Source organism: Parus major, chromosome 1A (genome assembly GCF_001522545.3).
Source record: "Parus major isolate Abel chromosome 1A, Parus_major1.1, whole genome shotgun sequence".
NCBI lineage: Eukaryota > Metazoa > Chordata > Aves > Passeriformes > Paridae > Parus > Parus major.
The window spans coordinates 14,283,545-14,297,500 of record NC_031773.1 but is presented as its reverse complement, the minus strand read 5'-3'; the positions used below and the strand labels follow the sequence as shown (position 1 = coordinate 14,297,500).

The 13,956-nt window shown below is 41.7% G+C and overlaps 1 protein-coding gene across 1 annotated transcript; it reads right to left on the bottom strand.

The window, feature by feature from the left end:
- Positions 1-3,926: 3,926 nt before the first annotated feature.
- On the bottom strand, positions 3,927-13,760 carry TRMU (tRNA 5-methylaminomethyl-2-thiouridylate methyltransferase). Its single transcript, XM_015629092.3, has 11 exons — positions 13,649-13,760; positions 13,086-13,251; positions 11,452-11,558; positions 10,771-10,893; positions 9,451-9,623; positions 8,484-8,537; positions 7,894-7,960; positions 7,006-7,106; positions 5,834-5,978; positions 5,512-5,594; positions 3,927-4,374 (listed from the first exon to the last, which is right to left on the bottom strand). The coding sequence occupies exons 1-11, from the start codon at positions 13,734-13,736 to the stop codon at positions 4,228-4,230; spliced, it is 1,254 nt and encodes a 417-aa protein (XP_015484578.1). The 5' UTR covers positions 13,737-13,760; the 3' UTR covers positions 3,927-4,227.
- Positions 13,761-13,956: the final 196 nt, after the last annotated feature.

The window sequence follows — 13,956 nt, the reverse complement described above, 5'->3', positions numbered from 1 at the left end:
CAGCATGCCCTCACTTCTGGAGCCCCTCCTGACCCCAACAAAGCTGTCACTTTACATGAGATGCACCCAGGAAACAGAAATGAGCTCTGGCTTTCCAGGTGCTGCCACTCTCATCATTAAAATAGTTGTAGTACAAGCAGTTGGGTGGTTCTTTGTATTAGTTTCTTACAGGTTGGGGCTTTTCCCCCCCAGAAACATAACAGTTTGCAGAACCACCAGCCCTTTGGGCTAGTATGTAGGAAAACCTCTTGCTTTTGGTCATTTGATGGAAGCTCTTCAGAGTTCATCTTGAATGATCTTGTTTGCTTGTTCAGCCTGTGCTTTCCAACTGGAGAATGTAGATTTGGGTCTGTGTTTTTGTTAGGTATTCATACACTCAAGGAAACAGAGAGCATGGGAAGTCCTGTGCATGTATAAACAGGGCAGCTGAAGCAGAGGATCTTTGTGAATGATTCATTCCCTTCAGGTTAGGAACATCCCACTGAATCCCATACAAAGCAGCAGCTGCTGTGGTAAGTGAACAAATTTCCAGGGGAAACAGTAAAGCAGGCATTGATTTTGAGAAAAATCAATACCTTTTATTACATCTTTATTTCCTGAATCAAACAAGCAGAAACGCCTAGAATGGTCAACTCCTCCACTTACAGCTGGCACAGGTTTCAGGGATGGAAAAGATCAGGGAAAAGCCCAGTTGTCTCAGGGGCTTTAGGGGTTAGGGTTCACACTGCTGGCACAAAATGGCCAAATGAATGGGAGTGAGCAGGTGATCAGGAGGGACCAAGCTGCCACCAAAACACTCCTGACACAGCTTTCTCCACTGGCTTGTCCAAGGGAAAACATTTTCCTGGCTGATCTTATCTAGGTTATGCCAAACACAACCCAAAAGCAGCTTGTGTATTTTCTTTCTTGTTCACTCAGTGACAGGGCAGGGCCTCAAGCATCCTCTGCATCGCTTCCCTGTGGGCAAATCTGTGGCAGAGCCAGTGCCATCGCAACAGAGGTAAACCCAAAGGGGCTTCTGACAAGGCTGTTCCTTTGCTGGAGCAGACCAGTAACAAAGTGCTCCTGTTTCTTGCAGAGTGTTCAGTTTGCCTGTGTGGTGATACACAGACACACCAGCATCCCCTGGGATTTTCTGCAGGCTCCATCTGTGTTAAACATGCCTCTCAGGAGGTTTAACACAGGAGGTTCACCCTGGCCTCTGCTGGGCTGGCTTTTCATGGCAGGTGCTCAGGACAGCAGCATTAGCTACAGGAAGTCCATCGTAATTAAAGGGTTGGACAGTTGTGGCAAGAAGCACCGGAGCAGAGCTGCCTGCTCTAATTCCCAGGATCAATCTATTGTGCTTAGACAGTATTTACATGTTTATCCTGACACATCAGTGATGCTCTCCTCTGGCCTCAGAAAGAAGGCAGCTTGCAGGAGCCACCTTAAAAGTCATCAGTCTCAGCTCTTCTCTCGGTATTGAATTCCCCTGCTTGCTCTGGAGTTCAAGCACCGCTGTTGCATTGCGCTGCAGAGGAGACACATGAGGACAGTCTCTGCCTCATGAAATGGTTGTGTCTTAAGTAAGGCTCAACACCTGGCTACTAATCAGTTCACAGATTCTTCTTGTGCTGTGTCTCCTTCACCCCAAAAATGTAGGTGCAAAACTAACTGTGTAACAATCTCATACCATAAAACACATTTAATATTTAATCCCAGTGTAGATTATTCTGATTTATTTCTAAAGGTGTTACTATATGAATAAGTACTAATGGTACATAAAGTGATTCTCAACTTAAAAGCCACACTTGAAAGCTTTCAAACTAGCAATAGATTTATCACACTGTTTTACTACATATAGCAAATTTGCTAACCATGGAGCTGTTGGTGTGACATGGCCTATAGAGTCCTTCATGTACTCCCAGAGAGGAGAGACAAAAATCTGTGAAGAGCAGTTAAGTAAATAGATTAAAATAAAAACTACCTTTAATCCAGCACCAACCTGAAATCCACCAGATGCTTCATGGCTAGTTATCCTATTTTTGCACACCAGCCCATTTTATGTTTACAGTCCATCCTTCTTTGATGTTTATAGCTTCATACAAAGCCTCATCCAGTGTAATGAGACCATACTAGACCAGCTGAGTTTGCTTTGCCGCCAAGCAGGAGCTGCAGCAGGGCTGGGGACATAGCCTTTGAGACAGACAGATTTCCAGAGATCTGTGCTACCCTTTTTTAAATGCAAATTTCACTGAAGTCCTTCAAATGAGAGAAAAATGTTTCATCACTGGTTTTTACTCAGTCTCTCCTCCTGTGGTGCACTGAGAAGTGGGCACAGCCCAGGATTTTCCTGCTGTGCTGGTGTTCATCAGCCCTGCAGAACACAGCAGACTGGGAGGCAGAGGAAATCTCTACAGTACCTGCCACAGGGAAGAGGAGCACATGGGGCATCCTCCCTGCTCCCAAGGACGTGGCTGAACTTCCTGTTTCTGCTCTGATCAAATTTCATTGAAATAAAGAGAACTGGATGCACAGAGGGATGAGCTGGCTTCCACCAAGTCAGTGCTACATACATCTTGAGTCTCCTTTCTCCCTAGGGACATTCTCAGAGAAAAGGAAGAATTCACCATTTGTCTAGGAGTCCAACTTGAAGTCTTTTGATGCAACCCAGATGTCCCATCTGCCAGCCAGAACTGCCACCAACGCTGCTTGCAGACTACATCCAGCTCAGGCAACCCCAGAGACACAAACTCAGGAGCCCTGCAAGAATGCAAAGCACCAGAGGAATTTCTGTCATGAGCCCCCACAGCGCTTCCAGAGAAATCCAGGACAGAGCAGCCAGGTCACTTTTCTCTTGATGAATCTTCTTACTGGAAGTAAGTCTGCTGCTGCTTTTCACCACAGGGATGATATGCTGTAATTACAAGACTGGTATTTTCCTGGGAGCCTCCTCAAAAGATGGTGCTGTTGAATGGGAAATTCAACTGAATTATCAAAGTCCAGAGCAGGGCAGCCACACAAAAAATTTTAATTTCTCCAGGTAGGGTCTGTTGAAGGGTTATCTGTCCATGTATTTCCTTGTTTCTAGGACCTTAAGCTTGCAGAATGAGTTGGGAACTCTTTTGCATTGAAGAAGTTACTCTGTATGCTGTAAACCTACATAGAATGAGGACTCCATTCACTTTTTGCATTCTCAAGTTTCTGTACCTGGTACTATGCCTGCAGTAAAAAGCAAGACATTTTAGAAAAGAAAAACCCCAAAAGTCAGCGTTCATCAGAACCCTCACATATTCAAAGAAGTGTAAGAATCTGGTACTAGTTCTCAAGAGAAAAAAAAAAATCTCCCTTTTACTTCTACCCATTCAAGAACCAGATGAAATTTGAGTGACCAGGAAAGAGATGATTGGCACAGTGTGGCACAGGGGAAAGAGAGCAGGCAGGACCTGAACTCTGACCTGAAATAAGTGTGTGTTTTCCCTGCTGCCAGGGCCATCACCGGCCTGACCTGTACCATGGTCTGTGCCCAGCCCCAGTGAGAGTCTGGCTCAGGCTCAGGCTCAGCCCATGGCTGTGCTGACATGCCCGGGCAGCTTTATCCCTGCCCTGAGCAAACCCACGAGGGGCAACTCTTCCAGTGGATTGGCTCAGCAAAAATCTAACACAAAAGGGAAAAACTTACAATTACGGATGTGCTAATTGCCACCATCTCCCGACAGTGCTGCCCACGGCTGGGAGAGATGTCCTTGATGCCCTGGTGCCTCCTGGTGCTGAAGCTGGGAATGGCACATCACTTCCCTGCATCACTGGTGTGTTTTATAAACTGCTGAACTTAAACATCATTCATTCTTCTTCCAGAGTTCAAAGCACAAACATACATCTAGTGTAAAATAGCTATGTACTTTACTGGGGACAGGTACCTTTTAAGTAAGGGAAAAAAAGCATTTCCTTTAAGCATAAGAGATAAATTTATTGTTTCAGACATGATTTTTGTATTAGAATTCTTGTATGTGTAACTACTGTTACAGACCACTTCAGGACACCCCTTGATACGGATTAATATAAACAGCACCATACAGTCCAACAAAATTGCACCAGACTGGCTTTAGTTTTAAACTCCTTCAGGACTAATAGTCAAGAGCTGGGACTCTCTGGTTAACTGGCCTTAAGAACCACATTTATTATAGTTTTTATTGTTCTCAGGCAGCAAATTCTCCCAAGTCCTTCAATAAACAGTCCCAAGTGTTATGTTGCTGGTTCTATTTTGTCAATCTCTTCCTTCTTTGGACTCTCCTCTCGGCTTTTGCCCTGTTGCAAGGTATACACGGATGGACCCATCCTCAGGATCTTCCCACTGCCCAGGCACTCATCTCCCTTGTAGAACACAGCAAACTAGGAGATAAACACAGAGAGAGTCTTTTTAGCAGCTGCAAAAAACATGGTGAGAAACTTCAGGCTGTGCAAAACCTGCTGGACAGCAATTTATATCTGTTCTGTCTAAATCTTAAAAACCCAAAACGAACAAAAAACCCCAAATTATAGAGGATTTGTAGGCTCACATGAGTGTAAATTTATAAACATGTTGGTGGAAATTTCATCATGAGCTTCTACAAGGCTATCACAAAGCTCTTCAGTTACTGAGGTGGAATGGATTGTGCTGGAAAGTTTCCTTTCCAAAGGGGATGACATACATAACATCATCTGCATCTTCACTGGACCTTCCCCAGAAAACTGTGCCCAGCCTACGGTGGCACTTGTAAACACAGGAAGGTGACCAAGGACTATGGCAGCAGACCATCTGCAAGGAGGCAACAGGAGCTCCCTGCTCAGCAGGTTCCTGCAGGAGAGGGGAGCCCAGAGCTCCTGCCTTGTCTCACTCCCTGGCACTACAGAGCCTGGTTATAGGCTCAGCAGCTCCTGGCACTCAGGAGCCTCTCCTGAGCTCTGTCTGGATTCCTCTCCGCTTCTCTCCACTACAAACAGTTCTCAGGTAATTTCCCTCCTGATGTGTCCCACAGGCCCCCAAGTACAGGAAGGGTGGGCAGAACATATGCTGGGAGAAGGGATACAAAGAATGCTTGAGAGCCAGTGTGCTGGAATATGATGGAGTATCTTTATATTGGCAATGTTAAAAGGCATCCCTTTGAGGCACAGCACCTCTTCTCAGCTCTGTCCAGGACAATGGAATTCACCAGTCTCACTAAACAGGTTTGAATGCTAAACCCATATTAAGCAGGCAATTCCCAAATGAATGCCTTTTAAAATCTATTTACTGCAAACAACAGCTTCCATTTGTGCATATACAACTGATTACCAGAGATGCTTCCATGTATTTCTAAAATTTGTAAGCAAGTTTCTTAGACTATACAGATAACAACAGATCATTAGAACCAGAAACAATAGAGCTAACTATTCACACATGCAAATAAATTAATCACTTTGCTCCAGCTAATAAAAAAGCTACTCTGTTTTGTTACCCAGAGAAGGTAAAACACAAAAATGGAAGGAAAACTATTTCAAATAACTTACCTGTCCAGGTGTGATAGCTCTTGCTGGCTTGACTAGTGTTACCCACACACTCCCATCTTGGTTTAGAGTCAGGACACAAGGCACTAGAGTGGAAAATGATCCAACACCTGACAGTTAGCCATTATATTCATGTTAGAGAAGACACTAAACAGATCTAAGGCTAAACAGATCTAAGGCAAGATACTACTGCACAGAATTGTTTTGTAAGCCTGGAGAAACAGGAAGGCCAAGCCAAAACCTATCCACTATTACTGCAGAACTACATGAACACAATACCAGAGTTTCACGAGAGTAAAACAAAAGAAAAACAAGGCTTGACTACCCAGTGCCATCTGGTGCCGAAATCTGAAATGACATTCCATCATCTTCTCTCTAACGAGCTCTGCCGGAGGCTCCTCTGCTATCCAGTGCACTCGGTTTGTCCGCAGGAGGTCTCTGTACAGAGCAGGGTGATCTCCTGATGGTGCCTTAAAATACGTTTATTTACTGCTGATGTTTTTGCCAAAGAGCATGTAACTTGTAAAGTGAAGCATGGAATATTGAAGAAGCATCAAGCCATAGCAACATGAAGGCAATATGAGCAAGAAAGCAAACACTTATTAGCACTTAGATTAGGCTAAAAAAAGCCTAAATGATTTGTCAGTCTTCTACTTTTCAGAGTCCTATCTCTCTTCTTGTATGCTTTTCCCTCCATCTGCATTTCTGCCTTCTTCAGGCTGAGTTCAGAAATCTGACCTTTTTTATCCTACCTCCACAAGATGCTACCTCCCTCTTCTCCAGCTTCCCAAATGAACACCTCCCCAGCAAAGGCATTGCCTTTGACAAACTCACTGCAGGACATAAAATTTTTTTTAGTGCTCCTGTCTGTTTCTTCTCATTGTCATTTGATTATGGTTCCCTGCACTGGCACATCATCAAGCAGCAGAACACCTCATTATAATCACATCAGTATCCAGGAAGCCTAACAACTGCATTAAGAGGAAGAAATATTATCAATGTCAGCAAGCTGCAGAACCCTGCATCCCCTCATATGATTAGCCATTAACACACCAATTAGCTATTATTTATCATATCTATTCTGCCTCAGTTTTCAAAATTATAAAACTGTCACTGGCTCCTTGTTCTTCTACTAGAAAAACAAAGCAGCAATAAATCATAAACCAAGGTAATACACATTTTATAAACCACACATAATTACTAAGGTAAAACTCTCATGCTTTAGAGTAGAAAATGAGAGCTCAGAGATTGGCTGATTCTTTTCAGTATTTGCTCTTAGCTTGGAAAAGCTCTGTGCCAAAATCTAAAACAATCTGGTGCTCAGGAAAAGCCTGTTTGGAAAAGATGTTTCATATCTGCTGATGCTACACTAGTTGGTTCTTGTTTCCCCCAAGAAGAGAGCCAAGAATTCTGCCCAGGTTAGGCTCACGTTCCATACTGCAGCAGTCACAAAATGCATGCATTAGTCATTTGCAAACCCAGTGTTAATTAACTCACCACAAAGACATCTCCAGTGCTGACATCTTTGTCTACAACAAACCAAGCATCCTTGAGGCCTGCCAGTCGAGCCCTCTGGCCTATTGTGAAGAGGAACCAACCTAAAGAAATATGAAAATGGAATGATGCTAGCAAGTTTTCCTTTCAGAAGAACACATTAAAATCATTTGCCCAGAACTTTACTGCTAAACAAAGAATAACAAACCAAGCAGGTTTAGAGAAGAGGGCCAGCCACAAACTAAACTAACATCTACTTGAAATTTCATCTGTACCTGAAATGCAAACTAAAGATTACAAATTAATCCAATTCAACTGTGGCATTTTTAAGTCTTATAAAAGACATACATTTACTTATTTCAGTTTCAATTTGTGTGGGTTATCTACCATTCAGTCTCACCAGTCTCCCTTACTTTTATGTACCAGGATAATAATCTATGATCATAAATTACTTGGGAGAGGAACTCTCTTCTGGCAGCTTGAACTGAGGACAGCAAAGGAAGAACACACAGAGAAAAGGAAAAGTTAAGGTGCCCATATTTGATGATGTCCTGCTATGCATCACTGAGGTGCATTTTCTTCTGCAAACTTTAGGTCCTAAAGAATATGAAACTGAAGCACAGTCATTTTGAAGAAATTAAGTGAACAGGGGTCTCTTGGTATTAAAATAACAACTACTTAGTAGCAACAGAGTAACCCTAAAACTTATTTACTTTCTTGCACTCCGGAATAAATAACCAAGAATTAGTTGTAGTTCAAGGCTCTACTATTGTATACAGCAAGTTTTCCATGGTTTAACAAACTGGGTAAAACCTATAGACTCCTTTGGAATTTCCCAAAATACTGTTCATTTATCTAAAAGTAAGTTATTAAGGTGGGTTAGCAAATTACCTTTGTGTCTTCCCATCACCTTCTTATCTTCTATGGAAACAAAGTTACCTGGTTGAGGTTCCAAATACTAAAAAAGAGGAAGAGGTAAGTCACAAGACAGCCCAAGAAAACCTCATAGTGTGTTTCTGATTCTGTCACTACAAAGCTGGAAAATAACTCTTCAAGAAGCAAACTCTGCCCAAGCAGCTTACTGACTCCTCCTTGACGCTGCTCTCAGAGTAAAGCAGAAAGGGCAGTCCCTATGAGCAGCAATTCTAAGCTTCACCTCCCCTATCCTCATGTATGTCAGGAGACAGCAGGATCCAGCACTCTGTCCCTCTCACATACCAGCTATTTGTCAGAGCCTGGCAGGCACAGGAGTGCATGTTCACTTCTTTTGCTCCAGAAAATGAGTGACATCTGGAAGAGGTGCAAGATACTTCCTACAGGATGTGGGAGTCAGCTTCTAACTAGGCTTGTGACTGCAAAGAGAGGTAGGACACTGCTACTTACAGTGGGCCACAAGCTGATAGAGATTTTTCTATAGACAGTGTTTTAAAAATTGAATATCAAAATGGAACAAAGATTGTCAGAGATTTAGTGTTGCTCACCTCAAGAAGGAATTTTTCAAAGTTTCTTTCACCAATGAAACAGACCCCCATACTCTGAAAAAGGAACATGGAATTGAATACACAAAAGCAAAGAAAAACATCTGAAATAATGTCTATTAATGATCTGTCTAAGATTTTTTTTTTCTTCCTGCGTGTCCCAAACTATCTTAGGCATTTCATAAGCAAATCCATAACATCTGCTGCAACATAGGTAAACTAATTTTATAGAGAATCAGTGAGAGCTGTAAGCATAGAATTAAGAGGGATAATAGGAAGTAGAACATCTGTTCAATAAATACATTAAACTTGGTGACTAGATTGTATGTATATTAAAAACAGTGTCTTTCATATTAAAGTACAAAAGCAACAAAATTATAGTGATAGTCCATCTCTTGAAAAAAAACACTTTCAGAACCAAATAGGCTTTTCTTTTCCTTTCAGTTACTGCTGACATTCTTCAAACACTCATTTACTGAGGTTGAATATAAGCATGAAAAGCAATCAAGGCAGCATCAGCAGGTTTTAAGAACAACTCATGAAGTTTTAGTTCTCAGAGAAACATAACTTTTTTTTTTTTTTTTTTTTAAAGAGTAACTGTGGAAAAACAGTATGATCCAATTTTTAAAGACATACTGAGAACTAGTTTTAAGTGAGGAAGCTCTTAAAAGTTATGGAGAATAAAGAACAAAGATTTTCCCCTTGCTGTGATAGAGGATGCTTTCCTTTAGGCTCATAGCATCCTACAAATTCACCTTCATCTTAGTTCTTCTGACAAAATACACAACTAACCACAAGCTCCTAAAAGTACTTTTAAGGAAGTAGCCAGCTATGAGAAATGCTTCCCAACCTATTATATTATTCTTTTCTATCAGAAACGGACAGGTTGTCATAGGTTGAAGTTCAGAAAGTTCAGTAAAGTTGTTTTATGGAGAAATATAAATCAAAACAGTGTTAAGTGTTACCATGCCTCTTTTTTCTTTAGCACATGATGAAGGTCATGTTCTGCTGCTATCTTCTTTACAAAACTTTTTGTTAAATCCCCTAAAGGGAAGATGGTTTTCCTCAAAGCTTCCTGTGAAATCTGACTTAGAAAGAATGTCTGGTCCTTAAAGAGGTCAGCCCCTTGAAGGAGTTTCACAGCTGCAAAGTGAAACACATAAAACATCTCAACATAATTACTGTTAATAGCTCAAATTGCTTTAGCATTTTGTTTGACAATCAATGTTTCTGATTTATTATTTTCAAGTGCATGTTAGATATAGTATTTTACATACTTTTCAAGATCTAACAAAAACACTTGGATATTTTCTCATCACTAAAAAGATCTAGAAGATTCTGTTTTCGTACTCTGCAGAATCTTACAAAGACTTGCACTGCCTCATCTATATCAACAGTGCATGTGTCACTGGCAAGGACATTGACCAGTACAAAAACAAAAAACAACTTTCACATTTCCTGTGAAGGAGAGAATGAAGATTCAAATACTTTGGCATATACTGTTCTTCAAAAGATACTGTTTTGCCCTGAAATCACCCTACTAGAAATCAATTATTTGAGCAATCAGAGGAGTTATTACCAATGCTCAGAGATTAGTCTGACTTTTTTTTTAAAATAGATTAAATCTTCTGATTATCCAGATGAAATAAAATTGGTCCAATTTTTCAATCATTCTGCTCCCTCTCTTTTAAAGTTAATAGCTCTGCTGTTGTACAAACACTGCTTATGTCTTCCTTGACTCAAACACTAACTACAGGCCAATAGTTCAGCCACAACTGGTGATACAAAATCTCAGTCACGGGGCAAGGAAGCGCATCACAAAACACAACTTCTTTAAATCAGAGCCTCTCACATGTATAGACCATAGGCCCAGCTGAGGCCATTGCAACTTTCCAGAAGTAAAATTAAAACAAAGAAACAAATAAGTCCCTTTAAGTCCAGGGGTGGACAAATGGAAGCAGGGAATCTGTAATGTAAAATCATGACTGTGGCAGCTTTGCATAGCTTTAGTTTACAATTTTCTTTCCCTTCGGGTATAGCCTGCTTCTCACCATACATGGGAGACATTCATCTGACTCATAAAACAAGGAAATTTAATGCTTGACAAGTCAGGGTCATTTTCAGTAATGTAAATACCTTGTTTAGTACAACCAACCATCTACAAAAGCTGGGGTTTAATTGGTAATCATTGGGTGTAAGGCCAAAAACATCCCTGATTCTGTGACACCAAATATAGTTTAAATTTCTCTTTCATATGTAGGACAAAACATGAAATGAAGACACAACTTACTATTTCTAACTTCAAAACGGTTTCTGAAAAGCTTCTGTGGTCTTTTAGTATATTTCTGTTGAAACACTTCCTCATCCTCCAGTGAGGTCCTGGCATAATGCCCAGTAGCAATTGCATCTGCTCCTATTAAGGGAAGAAAAATCAAACATAACATAAAGGCTCAAACTTGAAATCCACAGTTCCAAACACAATTGCAAACATACAGTAAGAAAAGCAGAAAGCAATGAAAGAAGAAAACCTATAGAGAAGTCTTATACTGCCAATAATTGTACTCCTGCTATTTAAATAATGCTAACTATTCACCAGCATGCCAGCACTTGTGCTTTTGTACTTTAGGGACCACCTAAGAATGTAAAACTTAACATTCAGGTCAATGCACATCTCTGAAATAAATCTGTTCCTACATATGAGCAACCTAATCTAGTGTAAGACGTCCCTGCCCAGGGCAGGGGAACTGGACCAGATGACCTTTAAAGGTCCCTCCCAACCTGAACCATTCCATGTTTCTTTATGTAAAAGCATTCCTAAAACAAAATTCTTTGCAATTATTGACACACTGTACAGAGATATGAGTTAGGCATGCACATGAACTCATGTATTTCCCCACCTTTTAAAGAGTTTGTTTCCTTTAAGCATTTCCATGGCACACACTCTGTACTGACACACTTGAAAATGCCTTACCAAGGTTATCCATAGCATAATGCAGAAAATAGTTGAATTTGATGTGCTTGTTACACAAAATATCAGGATTAGGTGTCCTTCCCAATTCATACTCTTTTAAGAGGTCACTGTAAAATAAAGACCCAAATGTCTATCAAAATCATTAACATCCATAATACTATCAGAAACTAGACAATGCTTAAATATGAGAACACACAGTCACTGTAAACATTTTATGTTAGAAATAAAATACCCATTAGATTTTAATGTTCAAAAATCCAATGTTTGGAAGTTTTTCTCCCAAGTGCACTGGTTTTACTTTTCTCCATCTGAAACAGAATCAATTACTTTTTAAAAAACAGAAAATAAAGCAATATATCTCTTATTTTCTCTAACTCCTTCCTAAAAGTTCTGAATTCAACAACTCATATTAATAATTAAATCACCTGGGTCTACCCAGAGCTGCCTCCCTCTTGCTGGATCACACTGTACTCCTATGGCACTCTAGGAGTTCTATACAGGAGTCACCAGAAAGCCACCCTCACTCCAGACCTTCTAGAAAAGCACAGAACCAGAGAAAGGGCAATGAAGGGTGTCTCTATCTCTGACAGAAAGAACTGAAACAGGCTTTGCACAAACCATGGGAAATATAAGACCTGGAACAGTTCTTGTGATAAAACGTGTTTTATGTGAATAACTCTTTAAAGATAGCGATCCAGAGGAGGAGTAAATTTAAGATCAGTGATAACAGTAAAGAAAAACATATTCTGAAACAAACCAAGACACTTGTAAAAGAATGTTAGGAAACACTGTACTAATAAACCCCAAGTTTTGTAGCACTTACTCATTCTCTCACACCAAAAAGGGAAAAATGGAGTGAACTTTCCTAGAAAAGAGCTGTTTTGCAGTTTTCTTCACAGACTGTCCAAAAGTTTGGTGCTCAGCTTGATTTCATTTCAACATGCAGTACAAATAGCATGACCAGATTATTCCTCAGTTTCATGTAAGGTAGTAACAGCACTACTTAAAGGGGGATGATGAAGATCAGGGAACAATTTTATGTACTTTTATGCTGTTACACCAACATGCCCCTTCTCAATCTACCTTCCAAGAAAATCTCTCAGCTCTTCCTATGTAAAACTTCCCCTGAAATGCAACAAATTCATAGAAAATCTGAGCACCCTCTTTAGAGAACAGCTTCAGATTTGTTGTAAGTTGAAAGAAGTAAGTCAAGATCACAATCATTTTGTGCTAAACTGGATTCACATTATGTAAAATGCACTTTGTAAGTTACACACACAGATAGTAACAGTACCGCATTAAATAATTTTTTTGAAGTTACAGTAAGGTTGGGCAAGTACATCAGTACCTGAAGAAATAAGCTGCAATAAAGCAATTTCTACACACTTACACAAGGAGAAATCTCCCACTAAAAAAAATTAACATATTAAAACTAAAATATAAATTCTGACCTTAAATACAAATGAGAGAAAAAAATAATTCCTCGATATTTAATAGGCTTCAAGGATTTTTCTTAGCATGGATAAAACTGCAATGAATTGCCCTTGCTCATTATCTCTCCATTCTTACTTTTCATTGTAACACAATAGCATACTGGTATACTTTAAGACCAGCTATCATAAAAGTGTTTTTACCTGAATACTTCATTCCAGTATTCCTTCACGTAGGAAACCTGGTGAAACGGGATATCAAGCTTCTGGCACACCCGATAAGCATCTTCACAATCTCTGTCTATGGAGCAAGCTCCCTGTTCATCCAGAGGGTCCCAGTTCTTCATAAACACACCTGTCACCTGATAGCCTATGAAATGAAGGCAAGAATGACTCAGAAATTCTTACAGCCTGGACACAAACCCTGTTTCTCAAGAACGCCTCTAGTTATTGCATGTTACCGAAGATGTGAGCAGTCCTGTGCCACGCTTTCCAGCACGGTTACTGTATAGCTATGCTTTTTCTCTAGGTAACAGCTAACCCAAGCTCTTCTAGCAGCCTAAAGCGACGCAAAGTCACATCTCCCGCCCCGTTCAGCGGACCCCGCAGGTCCCGGCTCTCCGCGCTGCCGGGCCCGGCTCCAGCGGCCCGAGGGGGCGGCCAAGAGCGGGGAAGGCGCCGGCCGGAGCCGGCTGCGCGGGGACCGAGCGGGGACAGGGCAGGGCCCCGCTGCCCTCGCTCCCTCCGTCCCGGCCCCAGCCCCGCACCTCGGCGGCGCAGCAGCAGCGCTGCCACGGCGCTGTCCACACCGCCGGACACGGCGCAGGCCACGCGGCGTCCCTGGGCCGCCAGCATCGCCCCGCCGCAGCTTCCGCCCGCGCCTGCGCGCCGGGGCCCGGCCGGCACCCGCCGAACCCAGCGGAGCGCGCCGGGAAGGGACAGAGGAGGCCTCTGGCCCTCATCAGCCCCTCCAAAACCCTCACAACATGCTCGGCCCGACCCCTCCCACAGCCCCTGAGCCACGGGACACGGCCCCGCCAGTTACAGAAAGGAAAACCCGGAAGAAAACATCTCC

Excerpts from the sequence above, each read along its gene's own strand:
- TRMU (XM_015629092.3), bottom strand. The coding sequence starts at position 13,736 with ATGCTGGCGGCCCAGGGACGCCGCGTGGCCTGCGCCGTGTCCGGCGGT. Across the intron at positions 11,559-13,085 it reads TACTGGAATGAAGTATTCAG|TGACCTCTTAAAAGAGTATG; the intron begins GTAAAAACACTT and ends TTTATTTTACAG. Across the intron at positions 5,595-5,833 it reads TCGGCACCAGATGGCACTGG|TGCCTTGTGTCCTGACTCTA; the intron begins GTAGTCAAGCCT and ends TTTCCACTCTAG.